The 14,987-nt window shown below is 50.6% G+C and overlaps 1 protein-coding gene across 4 annotated transcripts in view; it reads left to right on the top strand.

Annotated features, from left to right (window-relative positions):
- Window positions 1-14,987, top strand: part of RGS3 (regulator of G protein signaling 3) — a 131,722-nt gene that overhangs the window by 71,159 nt on the left and 45,576 nt on the right. For 3 of the 4 annotated variants that reach the window (XM_031934133.1, XM_023223789.3, XM_023223791.2), the window contains one exon: window positions 1,978-2,100. In XM_031934133.1, the coding sequence (XP_031789993.1) occupies window positions 1,978-2,100 (123 nt within the window). Of the gene's footprint in view, window positions 1-1,977; window positions 2,101-6,493; window positions 14,856-14,987 lie in introns of those variants that run through there. The other variant, XM_023223790.2, reaches the window with a different exon arrangement.

The raw sequence follows: 14,987 nt of genomic DNA, 5'->3' as shown, positions 1-14,987 counted from the left end.
GAGCGCAAATAATCCCCCTGCCTTGGCCTCCCAGAATGCTGGTTTACGGATGGGAGCCACTGTGACCAGCCTAAAATATTTTTTCAAATATTTTTCATCCTCTGTTGGTGGAATCCATGGATGTAGAACCCATGGATAGAGAGGGCTATATATTATTTCTTTAATTGTTTATTTGTATAAATAATAAATATTATTGTATTTGCCCCTAACCTGAGAGCCCATGCTTAGTCTGTCTCATTTACATCTCTATTTCCAATGCCTAGGACTATCCCTGTCACAGAGCGGGTGCTCAATAAATAGTTATTTTATTTTATTTTATTTTCAAGGCTGAGTCTTGCTCTGCCACCCAGGCTGAGTCTGGCTTTGTCGCTCAGGCTGGGGTACAGTGGTGCGATCCTGGCTTACTGCAACCTCTACCTGCCAGGTTCAAGTGAGTCTCCTGCCTCAGCCTCCTGAGTAGTTGGGATTACAGGCGTGTGCCACCATGCTGGCAAATTTTTGTATTTTTAGTAGAGATGAGGTTTCACCATGTTGGCCAGGCTGTTCTTGAACACCTGACCTCATGATCCGCCCACCTTGGCCTCCCAAAGTGCTGGGATTACAGGCATGGGCCACTGCGCCCAGTCAATAAATAGTTATTAAACAGATGAATTGCTGAATAGTAATACTAGTGACTGTTTGTTGAGGCCTGATTGTTGTCCCCCTTGCTTGCCCTCCTAAGTAGCTCTGAAAGCCAAGTGATGCCATTATATCCCCATTTCACAGGCAGCTTGGGACTTTCCTGAGGTTGACAGCTGGGAAGTGGCCCAGCTCGGATTCAAACCAGGCCTGTCCAACTGCAAAATGAGAAAGGGCTTGATAGAAACACTGTCTTTTTTTTTTTTTTTTTTTTTTTTTTTTCTGTTCCAAGGGATCAGCTGATGCTCTTAGCTCCCTGGCTGAGTTCATCTAATCGCAGCCCTTTGGGGTTATAATCAAATTCCAGTGGAGGCAGACAGAGCTTGTAATCCCCTGATGAGAGTACCCGGTTGTGGATGGCAATCCTGGGCACGTACCACCATCCCTACCCCATCCCTAGCACACTCTGACTGCTTTAGGGGTGACTCTCTGGGTCCCTGAAGCTCCCTGGTGCTTGTGCCAAAGCTGACCTGGATTTCACCTCATCCCAGAAGTCCGCCCTGGCAACCAGAGCTTACCAAGGCCATTGCTTGCTAAGCACTATACGAGGCCTAGATGAAAAAGGCCTTTCTAAAAGGGGTTTATAGTTTAGCTGGGGAGAGGAGACTGTAGTACTTAACAAGGTTAAATAGTGAAGCGGGACCTAAATGTCAGCAGTGCTGGGGATGTTGCTGCCCTTGACTGAGCTGAACAGTCACTAATTAGACCGAGATCATGTGCTGGGCAGTGGGGCTGCAAAGGGCCACATGACCCTACCCGTCAAAGACTTTCCAAAGGGCCCTGAGTTGCTATTTGGGTTCTGTTGGTATGCCCGTCCAACCACCCGTTCAGCCTTGGCCTTGAGATCAGAGGAGAGCGCTGTGAGGGAGATGGGTTCTGTAAGCCCGGGGAGGTGGGGAGGGTTCCTGGCTCCACAGAGCATCAGCCCAAGGCCCTGGCCCTCTGGGCTCCCCATGTGCTCTCCCAGCTGCTGCTTTGTGCTGCCTGCCCCTGGGGGTGACCTCATCGGCTCTGTCCTGCAGCTCTCCACAGGCTTCTGCTGTGTTGGGAGCCACTGCCTCCCTCCCCTCCCCCAACCTGTGGGCCAACAGCTTGCCAGTTGGCCCTTGAACCCACTTCCCTGCGCCTCTGGCTGCCTCGATGTCACTGGGGATTAGTGTGCATTTGCGGCTTTTGGCGGACACTCCCCTCCCGGCTGCAGCCTCACCCTCTGGAGCACAGGGATGGGCTTGGGCCTGGGAGCCCCCTGAACCAGGGAGCAGCCCTGACTGTCCATTTCTCTGTTTTCCCTGACGTCAGAAGGCAGAGTGCTTATTCACTTTGGAAGCGCACTCGCAGGAGCAGAAGAAGAGAGTGTGCTGGTGCCTGTCGGAGAACATCGCCAAGCAGCAACAGCTGGCAGCGTCGCCCCCGGACAGCAAGGTAAGGGCCTTGACAATGGCTGTGGCCTGACTGCCTTGTTTCCCCTCAGCCAGCCTGGACCCTTGAGCCTCTGCATTGAGCTGGGGGCCAGCCTGAGCTTCCAACTTGGCCCTGGGCAATGAGCTCTTGGCAAGCGGGGGCCTATGCCCGAATGTCTCTCCTCCTTGGCATGTCATTGGGTCTGCTGAGTGGGTCTGACAGTGCTCATGTACAGCGACAGAGTGAAATTAAGCGTGGCCCATCAGTTCTGCACTCTGTTCTTTGGTTTGCCTATGGCAAGGTTTAATTTGGGCTGGCCTCCCTGATGCTGCCTGGCATGCGTTCACCTCTGCCATTGGGTAGCCTGTGCCCAGGGGCTGCACACTGGTGTTTAACATTAGCCCCAGGCAGATGCGATAGAGGGGATGTTTGCGGCAGAAGCTGTTGTATGCTGTATAGTTCCATGTGGGCCAGAGCCAAGTAGAGCCGACTGCTGGGGCCTGGGGACTGGCTGGCAGGAGCATCAGGGAAGATTAGAGATTCCCAGGGGAGGCTGTTCTGGGCCAGGCACTGCTCAGCCCATCCAGTGCCTGGGGAGAGGGGATGGAGTAGGAGCTGGACCACACAGCCTTCCCCTTTGAGACTCCGATGCCAGCCACAAAATACAGTTATATTACCTCATTGGTGAGTCATTCGGGTCCCTTCTCTTGCTAAGAGTGCTGGGCATTTGGGAATTGGGTCTGGTTGGCTGCAAGAGTTGCTGAGGTGGTTCCTCTGCTGGATCTGGGGGAAGAGGAGAGATGAAAGAGAGCTGCAGCCTATGAACTTGCTGGCCTTTTTGCTTCTCCCTGGTGCGCTCAGGCCCCCATGCCATGGGCAGCAGGCCTATGCAGGGGGCAGTGGGGGTCAGGCCTTCTGAGGCAGGAGGTGGGGGAGAGGCAGTTGGCAACCTCTTCTGAGGGCCAGTGGTGGACAGCAGCTCCCCAGCTATTCCCGAAAGGAGTGAGGATCTGAGAATTACATCATCTTAGCTGTGAATGTTCTCTTGTTTTACACTAGCTAGTGGCAAGAATAACTTGGATGAAGGGAGACAGTAGGAAGAGCACAGACTTCTGAGCCACCCTCTACCACCAACTGGCAGTGGGAACTTGGGAAAGTCACTTTGCTGCTCTGTGCTTTGATGTCCCCTCCAGTAACCTGGGACAATAATCCTTCCCTCAAAGTGTTGTTGTGAGAATGAAATGAGAGGGTGCATATACGGGCTATAGCACAGTGCCTGGTATGCAGTAGGCACTCGCTCAACCATAGCTGTGGGGAATGCATTGCCCCCTGCCCAGCCCCAGGTGGTTTGTTGCAACACTGGCTGGTTGCCACTGTCAGGTTCTTCTACTGAGCAGAAACCTGTCACCAGGCCTATAGGTTGCCCTGCCCCACTGATCCTGGGTTGGTCACAGTCAGAATCCAGGCTAGTTCTTCTTCACTGGGGTGGCCCCTGGGACGTCAAATGGCTGAACCCATGCCCTCAGTTTTTTTTTCCTTTGGGCTTGTGCCTCCTCTTCTCGGGGAAAGAGCTCTTTGTGCCTCACCATCAGAGTTTGCTGACTTTGGAGTGTGTTAGCAGCAGCCTTCTCAATACCTTGGAGAATCTCTCCATCTTCAGGTTCGGGAGAACAGAGGGTGACTGAAGGCAGGCTGTTTCTGGGTCAGGCTCTGGTCCCTGAAGGGCTTTGGGCTTGGCTGGCTGACCCTGGAAGGGCCCGAGGGTTTGAGGCCTGGCTTCAGGGCCACACTAGGATGTATGGGAATCCTGGGCAGAGCAGTTTGGACACCTCTTCAAACCCAAACTCTTCAAATGCGTGTTCCATGGAGAAGCTGTGTGCTGGACAGGAGAAGGATGAAGGAGGGGGCCCGAGTGCTGGGACAGCCTCAGAATTACTTCCCAGGCCTAAGAACTGGGCCTGGCACCACACCGGCACACCCCACTTGGGCCACCCTCCTAGGAAGCCCACGATATAACTGTCTTTTGTCAGGCAGGCCCTAGAGGTCTCACTGCTCAACTTTCCCCATCCCTACCGCCAGCATGCACATGCAAAGAGTCTTAGCAACTTACTCCTTCTAGACACTTACGGAATGCTTCCTGAGAGGAATTCCAGTAAATATGATTCTCTCCAGCCGTAGGTAGTTCTAGCAGTGCTTTAGCAACCTTACTGACAGGGCCCACCTGGCTGTCCAGCTGGTCCACAGCATTGCCCACTTGTGCTCAGTTCCATCAGGTCCTGGCAGCCTCGGGGTGACCAGGAACCTCTTTACCAAGGGCTGGCCACTAAGGTCTCCGTCTCCAGGGCAGAAGAAGAAGGGCCAAGCAGAGCTCAGAGGCTGACTGCTTGCTCTTCAGGTATAAGGGTCCTGCTGGACCAATTTGCTCTGAGATGGAGTGTCGCTCTGTCACCCAGGCTGGGGTGCCGTGGTGCAATATCAGGTCACTGCAACCTCTGCCTCCTGGGTTCAGGTGATTCTTGTGCCTCAGCCTCCTGAGTAGCTGGGAACCCAGGCACATGCCACCATGCCTGGCTAATTTTTGTGTTTTTAGTAGAGATGGGGTTTCACCATGTTGGCCAGGCTGGTCTCGAACTCCTGACCTCAAGAGTATCACACCTTTGAATGCCTTTTCTGTGTTCTTTCTGAGGATGCTCCACCTTCTGCTGAACAAAGGAAAACACTGCCTAGACCCCCCACCCTACCCCTGCCCCACCCAAATGCCTCTCTGGGAAAAGGGGTTTTATAAGGCAACTTTCCAAACTCCCATGCTCCTTTCAATAGTGTCTGCTGACACCCAGATGTGGGGGATTCTTTAAATATCTTAAGGAATGTAAAGCTCTTCCCAAATTCACAAAACATAATAAGTGCAATTTACCTTGAAGATGAAATATATGCTTGTTGGGAAGGTGGAGGGAGTCAGGGGAAGATGGACTTAAAGAACAGTTGGGAGGTCACACCCTTGCTGTGGGACCTTCAGCAGCCGCTGACTGCTGTGGCCTCGGTAGTCCCATCTGGGCACTGGGCCCATGGCTCTTTCTGTCTATCCAAGCTTTGTAATTTTCGTGAAAGCCGAGGGCCGGGGGCCATCTAGTCTCCATTTCTTGTAGAAATAAATGAACTACTTTCTCTCTTGTCTCAACTTCCTACTCCTGTTCATCACCCCCTCCTTCCTCTTCAGAGCTCTGCCCCTCTGTTGCTTCATTGTCTGTAGCTGGGGGCCACCTACCTTTATTCTTCTGCCTGGGAATCCTTGTACTAAACTCCCTGCATGGGGAACTGCTGCGAGGCTTCTAATCTAGAATAACCCAGAGCCGGGCCCACCTGTGGCCATTCAGGTTCTAAGCTAGAAGGGAGAGGCAGTTATATATTCTTTTGATTATTCAAGCAAATATACATAATAAACACCTTCTCAGTGCCAGATACTGGTTTAGATCCTTTGGGGTCACAGAGATGAATGAGACCTGGTCCCTGTCTCTGTGGAATTCTCCTAATAGGAGAGAGGTGAGGAGGGCACTGGAGTGGTGATCTGAGCATGAAAGCCATGCTTGCGGGTCCTAAGAAGGATCCAGTGGGGTCCTGGCTATCCAAGCATCATCTATGCCGTGAGCCTCCTGCTCAGTATCCTTCATGTGCCTGGTGCTGCGCTGGGCTCCAGAAAGCCTTCTGAGAAGCATGGAAACTGAGCCCTTAGGATAAGGGCAGACACAGTGCATTGGGGCCTGGCCCCATTCTCAGGGCAGGTCCTGTGCTCCACAGAGGGGACACAGAGCAATCCATCACTCCCTTTCCTCAGGAGATCACAGTCTGGTGGCGGAGACAGACATGACAGATAGTTCAAAATGACATAGTAAGCGATGTGACCTCAGGTGAGCCACTTAGCCTCTCTGAGACTCAGTTTTTGCATCAGTAAAGTGGATGGATTAAGAGTCTTCTTGTGAGGATTGAACTCAGGATGTGCTTTGCAAAGTGGCATGCAAGACGAACTCTGAACTAGCCGCTATTGTTCTCACTGTCATGGTCTTAAAGTGCTGCCCATATGGGAAGATTCATCGGGGGCCTTGTTCATTGAAGCTGCTGCTGGTGCTCGGAGCACATGTGACAACTGCTCCATGTCACTTCCTGGTAGACACCTGCCATATTCCAGGGGCCCAGGCAGGGAAACTGAAGCCTTCTTGTCTGCTCTTGCTCTAAGACTTCTCCCAGATGTGACAGTGAGGTGTGTGCCACCTTGTCATCTCCACTGGGGCCACTAGAGACAGCCCTGGAGATGCCAGGGTGTGTGAGTGCATTAGAAAGGAGCAGAGGCAGGTCCTGCAGTCAGGCAGCCCAGCCTGAGTAGAAAGCGAGCTAATTCCAGTTCTGTCTGGTTCCACAGAAACTCCACCCTTTCGGCTCTCTCCAGCAGGAGATGGGGCCGGTCAACTCAACCAATGCCATCCAGGATAGAAGCTTTACCTCATCAGGACAGACTCTGATTGGCTGAGCAAACCCAAGGGCGGGACTCTGCTTCTGGCAACTTAACCCTTTCTTGGGCATCCCCTACCACACAGTAACCTCACCTCAACTGGACCCGAAACAGAGGACCAAGATGGTGGGCCTAGGGTCATCTGAAGGGAGCGGTCCCAAGGGTGTGTCAACAGAAGGACCACAGTGGTGTGAGAGGCCTTGTGGGCATGCAAAGACTGGCAGCAGAAAGCCCCAAGAGGAGAGGACTCAGAGGCTTCTTCCTTCCAAGGAGGAGGAGGAGGAGGACATTCCATGTCTGGGCTTCCAGTGATGGCTCCTGGACCTGCCTTGGGGGCAGCAGGAGAGGTTGGGAGAGGTCACCCTGATGAAGAACAATGCCATGATCTGCTGCTGCCAGAGGACATCTCTGCCCATTCACTCATTTTCCACCTGTACACATTGACTCATTCATTTGATGGATATGTCGGGTGCATCTACTTTATGCCAGGCTCTGTGCTAGGAGCTGGGTATACTGTGGAGAAAAAGTCGGATACGGTCTCGCTGTCATCAAGATTTCAGTCCAGCTGGGAGTGAGCATTAAATAAGTCAGCACCAACACACACACATGCACACACGTGATGGCAAACTGTGATCATCTATGAAGGAAAAAGCACAGATTTCTTCAAGAGGGAATTGTACTTAGATTGCTGTGTGTAGGGGTGGGGATGGGGAAGAACATAACTTTTAAACCTAGACTTGTGGGCTGGAGAGGAAGGAACCAGTCCTGGACTTGGGGAAGAGTGTTCCTGGTAGATGGAATAGCACATGGAGAGTCCTTGAGATGGGAAGGAGCTCGTCGGGCTGGAGGAATGGCGAGCAGGCCAGTGTGACTGGAGCTTAGTGAGGGGCAAGACACAGTGGGTGAGGGCCTGACTGTGCAGGGTTTGGTGGTTGATGTCTTGTTGATTTCATTCTAGATACACTGGGCAGCCATTGAAGGCTTTTGAGAAAGGGAGTTGCAGGTACATTTCTACAAGATCAGTTTACACATAGGAGGGACCCAAGTGGGTGTGAGATCAGTTAGAGGGCTCGTTCAGTTAACCAGGTGAGGTCTGTCCTGCTGGCTTGTCCTGGATGGTGGCTGGGGAGGTGGGTGCCTGAATGCCAGGCTCTGGAGGAGAAGAGATGACTCCCTGCCTCATCCCCCTGCCTACCCTCTTCCTCAATGGCCCCTCTCTCAGTGGATGTGAGTGAGGATTAGGACCTTCCTCACAGAGCCACCTTTTGGCCAGGCCTGGGTAGGGGGCCAGTGCTGAGTTCTAGGAATGTTCCTGGAAGTTGGGAGCAGTGAGTGCTCAGCCTGGGCTAGGTGGGAGAGTTCACGGCTGCCCAGGCCTTAGCAGGGGCCACTGTGCTGTCTTTCCATCCTATGCTGAGCATTGTGATAGAAGCTGCCACACAGTGCCCTGGAAACTGACTTGGCTTGCTTTCTGTGGGGCTCCCAAGGGCCAGGGACTGGGCTGGAGGTGGCTTAGCAGCTGTAGTGGAGACTGTCCTGCCACAGGGCTGAAGGAAGACCAACCAAGGGGACAGCAGTTTGAGCCCACCCCACTGACTGCCTGCTGCACGGCTCATGGGCAAAAGTGTATCAAGAGGATTAGAGTCACTTGCATAGGAAAAGAGGATCAGAGAGGCTGAGGGCTGGCTCAGGCCAGAGAGGCTGCCCGACCTTGGACATTCTTCGTGTTGTGTAAGACCTCAGCATCTTTAGAGAAAGGTTCTTGTGCCCCTGTGAGCTTGCTCAGCTGCTATGGCCACTTGAACCCCAAAAATAGTGGCCTAGAAGAGAATACACCCCTTACCTCCCACTTATCCTCCTCTCAACCTAGAAAAGATCAGACATATGGACTCAGCAGTCTAATAGGGGATGGGCTGGATCTGCCCGTGACCAGACCAATGCCCCCCACCCAGCAGGGGAGTAGACGCTGCCTGGACTGGGACCAGTGATACACAGCATCTCTGTTCTCCAGGGCTCAGCCGGCCGGGGGGGGGAATTGTGAGAGGCTGAGCAGCTGGGTCTGCACAGACAGCAAGCTGCACTTTGATTTCATTTGATTCCCTTACAAAATGACATAAGGGGAATGTGAGGCACAGGAGACTCGCCTGTCTGGGAAGGCAGCAAGCTCGTCTCTCCTGGACCTGGTGACCTACCTGTGTCTACCAGACAGGTGCAGAGGACAGAAGCTCTGGCCACAAAGAAATGGACAATCTGAATGCAGCACACAGCCCTAGGGACAGGACTTTTCACCCAGCCTGTCCTGACAAGCTGCTGAGTTGAGCAGATGCTCACATCAGGGTCCCAGGCCCAGCTGTTAGGGAAGCAGACATCAGTTCCTGGTGGGCCTTGGGCAGTGACTGTGGGGAGCCATAGCACCATTGCTGCTCTGCCTCTCAAATCGATGGAACAATTAATTTGGCTCCACAGGCTCAAGAAGATGAAACATGACCTGATGGCCACTGCTGTCCAGCATCCCAGTCCATCCTAGCTGTCCAGGATGATGAACAAGCTATCGAAATTGCACTTGAGAGCTATAGTCACGGGAAGCATTGCTGAGCCCCTCCCTACTACATAAATCATGCTAAGAAGCACACAATGGCCTCTTTCCTGATGGGCCAATTGTCTTGGTTTGGTGTCTCAGGCCCAGGAGCTGGGAGGATGGGAGCACAACCATTTATTGTTGTAAAGACCATCTGTGCAACTTGAATACAAAGTTATTCTTTAGTTCACCACTCACCCCCGACTCTCTGATCCTATTTTCACGTGTTTTTTTTTTTTTTTTTTTTAATGCCTCAGGCTCTGGGTCTTTTAAAACTCTTCGTCTATCCTGTAAGCCATCAGTCCTGGATCTCTGCTGACCTGGGTCTTTTGGCCATTTGGGAGTTGGGACTTTGCAGACCTTTTGGAAATAATGACATTTATTTATATATGTCTTATATTTTTATTCTTTATTTTTTTCCCCATAAATTCTCCCACCAAAGTCCTCATTTGTCACACATGGCACCAAGGCACCAAGAGGGTTTTGCAAAGTGAAGATGCAGGCAGTTTTGCAACGTGGAAGGACTCCGCACAGCGAAAGCCCCACAGTGAGAGCCTGAGCTTTGGAGACAGCAACTGGGGTCCCCAGGCATGATCTCCCCTCAGCCTCCCAGCAGCCTTGTTTTATGGGTGAAAGAGACCAAGGCTCTGAGAAGTTAGATGTTTTATCCTAGGTCACACAGCTGGCTAGGGCCAAGCTTGCCCTCAAGCCGAGGCCTTTGAACCTCATCTACCGCTCATTTCAGATAAAAAGGTTTGCCTTTTAGGGATAGAAGTAAGAGAAATCAGTCATCTCCAGGAAGAGGCAAGAGAGGGATATCCGGCATGTCGGAAGCTGTGGCCCATCAAGCTGTAGAGGGGATGCTTTTAGGATAAATAAAATGAGATGCCTTAATTTCCACCCAGTGGAGGATAAACTTCCAGAATGCATTTTCCTGAGGGTGGCACAGGTTGAAAAGATCAATAGCTTCCCACAAGATTTGAAAAAAGCCTAAAATGAGAGATCAGATTGAGCTCCTTAAGACAGGTTCTCAGGGAGCTCTGGAATGGGTAGCTTACACCCCTTCCCCTTTTGAATTTGGCATCAAAAGGATCAGCAGACAGAGTCCTGAAGTGCTTGGCAGTGATGGAATGTTGGCCAAAGGCAGAGAGGTATAACTTCAGGCTCAGGGTGGCTTGTGCCCAGCGTAAGTACTGGAAGGAGGCCTTTGACCTGAGACCAGCTGAGGGCAGGGAGACAGCCTGCCCATGCTGAACCTGCCAGGTTTTGTGCCCAGGTTTTGCTAATTGACTGATTTAGAATCTCAGCCCTGAATAACAGGGAATCGGATCTGATTTCAGCCATCTCCCCCAAGAGATGCAGACTCTTCTCCCTAAAAAGCTGTTTCCAGGCAGCTTCCAGCTCTCCTCCCAGTTCCCTGCTGCTGCCCTATTGGTGGACAGACTGCCTTCTTCGCTGTCTTGCTCTTGGTCTCAGCTGTCTTGCTATTTTTTTTTTTTTTTAGCTCCTGAAGAAGACAGTGCAACCTTACCCTCTATCCTGTCTTTGCCTTCTCTTCCCTGAAGACTTTCTCTCAATAGAGCCATCCATCCTCCAAACTGTTCCCAGATCCTTGGGTTTAAAGGTAGAATGATACCAGAAGGTAATCTGATGGGCTCTTACAAGAGGAGCCAGGCACAGGGCCAAGCTTTTCACCTACCCTGTCTCATCTAATCCTCATGCAGACTTATGAGATGTGTTATCCCTGTTATACATTTACTCTCACTATGCCCAATTTAGAGATGAAGATGCTGAGTCTCAGAGAAGTTAAGAAACGTGCCCAAGGTCACACAGCTAGTGGGTGGCTAGGATTGAAACTTGGGCAGCCCAGCTCCAGGGCACCTGCTTTGGATTATTTGGCTATACAACTTTCCTGTAAGTGCGGACCATCCAAGCTGGGAGGGCCAGGGAGGCTGGGCTGTTACATTCCTGCTTAAAGACCATTGTGGGAGGCCACTGTCTTCAGAATAAAGCTTGGCTTTCCAGGCTCTCCTTGGTAGCACTACACTCCTGCTTTGCACCTGGAGCCCAGCCATACCGCACTATTTCCCCTTCTCCAAACTCACTGTATACATTCACAGTTAGGGTGTTTGATCTGCCTGATGTTGACTGCCCTCCTTGGCTGTCCCCGCCGGATGTAATCCTCAACCTTCAAGGCTTAATGGCTCCTCTGAGAACACCTTTCTCAGGCACGCGTCAGGAGTCCTGACTTCCCCCTTCGTGGTTCCCAGAGTACTTTTTCTGCCTTAGCACAATTCATCCTTAGCACCTGGATGACTATGAGCTTCCTTCTTGGGAGCAAGTGGATGTTATATTTTATTTGTCTTTGGTTCTATTTTTGTCTGGTCCATAGTAGGTGCTCCGTAGAGGTAGGATTGAATTAGGCTGTCCAGTTCAACTCTCCTATATTCTAGAACTAGACGAGGAAACAGGTGCACAAAGAGAAATGACCTGGCCAGGATCATGAGAAAGGTTAGTGTCAGAGCCAGGACCAGAGCTCATGTCTCCTGATTCTTTGGATTCAGAGCTTTTTCCGTTGCACCTCAGCTTTGTGGAGACCAGAGCATGGATCTACACTTGGTTTATGAAGGTCTGACCAGTTTCACTTCAGGGTCATGGATACCACCGTGTTCCCATGCTGATGCTGGGGAATTCCCAGAGGGAAAGGAAACCCGGTTGGAGCTGCTGCTGTGGGTTGCGGAGCTTACACACCGGGCCCCTTGCTCGCAGAGAAAACCAGCGGGCGATTCTGAAAATCTTGCCTCGAGTCCTGATTTTGCTGTTACTTACCATGTGACCTTGAGCAAATTGCTTCACATTTCTGATCATCCATTCCTTTACCAAGAAAAATGAGGGAGTTGAATTCAGATGGTCTCCAGGAGTCATCTGATTCCAGAATATCAGGATATAACAGTAAAGATGAGTATGATAAAGTAGCTACTCCTCTCAGAAAAGGTGGAGATCCTGGTCTAGGGGGAGAATTGGCTAGGTTCTTCATCACAGTCACTGTCAAGAGACACATAGGTGCTCCATAGAAACAGTTCCATGAGGGATTTCAGAGGGGAGAATGGGCGGACTGCAAAGCCTCAGTACTCTAATACCAGGCGAAAAGAAGAAAGGGAACAGGCATTTTAGTTTTCACATTGAAACAAGAGTATATGTGTTTGGCCCTATGCAAATGTTGTTCCTGGTGAATATTCATCATGTACTCATCACACATAGGTATATTTTAGACAGAAAGGGGTCCTCATCACAGACACCCAAATTATGAGCACATTACTGCCTCCTCTCCCCTAGTGGTGCGTCTTCCAGCCTCCCGCGTGGGAGGCCAGCACAAGACAGGCTCTCCAACCCTGTATCTTCCCATTCCCTCCTTCCTTTCTGCTCAGGTGGCTGGGCACACACACTGAACTCTTTTGTTTCAACTTCATGTATATATAGGTTGGTGCAAAAGTAATTGTGGTGTTTTCCATTAAAAGTAATGATGAGAACTGCAATTACTTTGGCACTAGCCGAATATGTATGCAAGTACATTCTTTAACCTTTCCAACTCCCAGTCCAAGGCATCAGGCTAATTTCCGTGCGGAATTTGTGGTCACTGGTTTGCAGTCCTTTCAATTATGGTGTGGTCAGAAGTCTCCTTCAGACTCTTCCCCATAAGTCGCCATTGACTTTTTCATTACCTTTAGTACCTACCCACTTCTGCTGGGATAACCCTACCCAAGATAAATTTTCAAAAAAATTGTCCTAAATGTTAGTGGGTTTCTGTTTTGGTTTAAGTCTATTACTGCAATATGGTTTTCTACTGTTTCTACTTGATGGAAGACTATTAAGGGTTAAGTAGGCTGGCCTAGGAAGCTGACCACTATTTATAACATACTTTTGAGTGGGAAAATGCATTCAGAGGCCTATAATCAATACTCAGGTGGACTTTGGAAATATAGCATTTATTTTATGAGTGACTAGAATATTGGTAGAACCATAGAAACTTTGAATATGGAGCTGGAAAGCCTCCTCCCTCCCTCACTGAGATCAATTGATTAACAAGCTAGATTGTACTAACCAAGTGAAAGAGGCCAAAAGTTGGCCAAGGGCATGTAGTTGGTGACTTCTGAAGATTCTGCTGGGCTGGGGGTGGATGAGGGGCACAGATGGTCTCAGAGTTGTCTCACGTAGCAACTCACTGTGTTGGCCTTAGGAAATACAAGTCACCATGTTGGGCTGTAATGGAAATAGTGAGAAAGCAGCTCAGCTAATGGCGTGGGGAGAGGTTGTCTAGTTCTCTGGCTTGTCTAAATTCCTGGCGTGTGCTTGCTGGAGCAGAATGAATGGGGCTGCTGTGTTTTACCTGCAGCTAGGAGCATGGCTGGACTAGTGGAGACGCTCCCTGACATCTGTTCTAAAAATAGCAGTGGGAATGGAGCTGAGGGGAAGAGGAGGGGGCTCCTTCAGGAGCTGGGTGGGGAGACCTCACCCCCTTCCTCTTCCTGCCAGGCCCGATGTGCGGAAGTCCCATGGAGTCACATAATTCCCTCTGGGAGGGTCCTGGAGCCATCAGCTCTCACACCCCCTCCTCATACAGGCGAGGAGGCCCTGGAGGCCCAGAGAGCAGAAAGCACTGGCTGGTGGCGAACAAACCCAGGGAGAAGGGCCCAGTTGGCAGGCTGTTTTTCCCTGGCTGTTTCAGCACAGTGGCTGCAGGCCTTGTGAGGTTTGCTGTCACTGCCTTTGGGCGCACAGAGCCTGGGAACTCCTGGGACCGGATGTGGTCAGGCTTCCTGAGAGTCGCCTGGCAGGCGAGGAGTCCCTGGCTAGCCCATCCTGAGCCCTGACCTCAGCCAGCCGGCTGTCCAGTGCCACACCTCCTCTTGCTGGTGTCCCCTCCCTTGCTGACTTGTCCTCCTTTCTTTGGACTGTCTGCAGGGAGGGAGGACAAGGACCAGCCTAGATCTGGGCTGCAGGACAGAGGCCTTAGTAGCTCAGGACCTTTCCCTGCCCCTCCCCAGGAACAGAGGCAGCTGAGGTGGTAGTAGGCTCCTGCAGGTTTAGAGACAGACAGGCCAGGGTTCAAATCCTAGCTCTTCCTCTCACTAGCCATGGGATTACTGGTGGGTCACAGAACATCTGTAAAATGAGACAAGAATGCTGATTTCACTGGGGTCTTGTGGAGATCAAAGGGGATCTGTTGTAATGCCTGGCATGCAGTAGGTACTCAATAGTAGCTCTTGTTGCAAAACCAAGCCATGAACATGTATCTGACTTTCTATAACCCCCTTCCTTGGGGCCTCCACTCATGGGGCATGGGAAGTTGTTTTTTTCTTTGTTTGTTTGTTTTAATGCAGTTGACTTTTGTTGTTGTTGTTGTTGTTGTGTTGTAGCAAAAGTAATCCATGTGATTGATGTTTATTATGAAGAAAACATTTAATACAGATGAACCAGGAACAGGGAATGAAGTTCATCCTTAATCCCAGCACCCAGAGATAAACCACTGCTAACATTTTGGAATGTGTCCTGTCAGGCGTTCATTTATACATACATATATCTTATTTGCAAATTGGGGTTACTGGTGCAATTTTCTAACCTGCTTTTTCTCCCCCATTTAACAGCATAGTGTATCCATGTTTCCATTTCAATAAATATTCTTCTACAACATCATTTTTAGTGCCTGTGGAGTATTTCATTGTGTAGCTGAAACATGCTTTATTTAAGTAATCTTCAGTTGTTTATCATTCAGGTTGCTTGCAATTTTTCTTTGTTACAAAAACCTCAGATAAAAATCCTTGTACA

This window comes from Piliocolobus tephrosceles, chromosome 14 (assembly GCF_002776525.5).
Source record: "Piliocolobus tephrosceles isolate RC106 chromosome 14, ASM277652v3, whole genome shotgun sequence".
Taxonomy (NCBI): domain Eukaryota; kingdom Metazoa; phylum Chordata; class Mammalia; order Primates; family Cercopithecidae; genus Piliocolobus; species Piliocolobus tephrosceles.
Note: the sequence above shows the minus strand (reverse complement) of the source record. Positions and strands in the feature narration are given on the sequence as shown.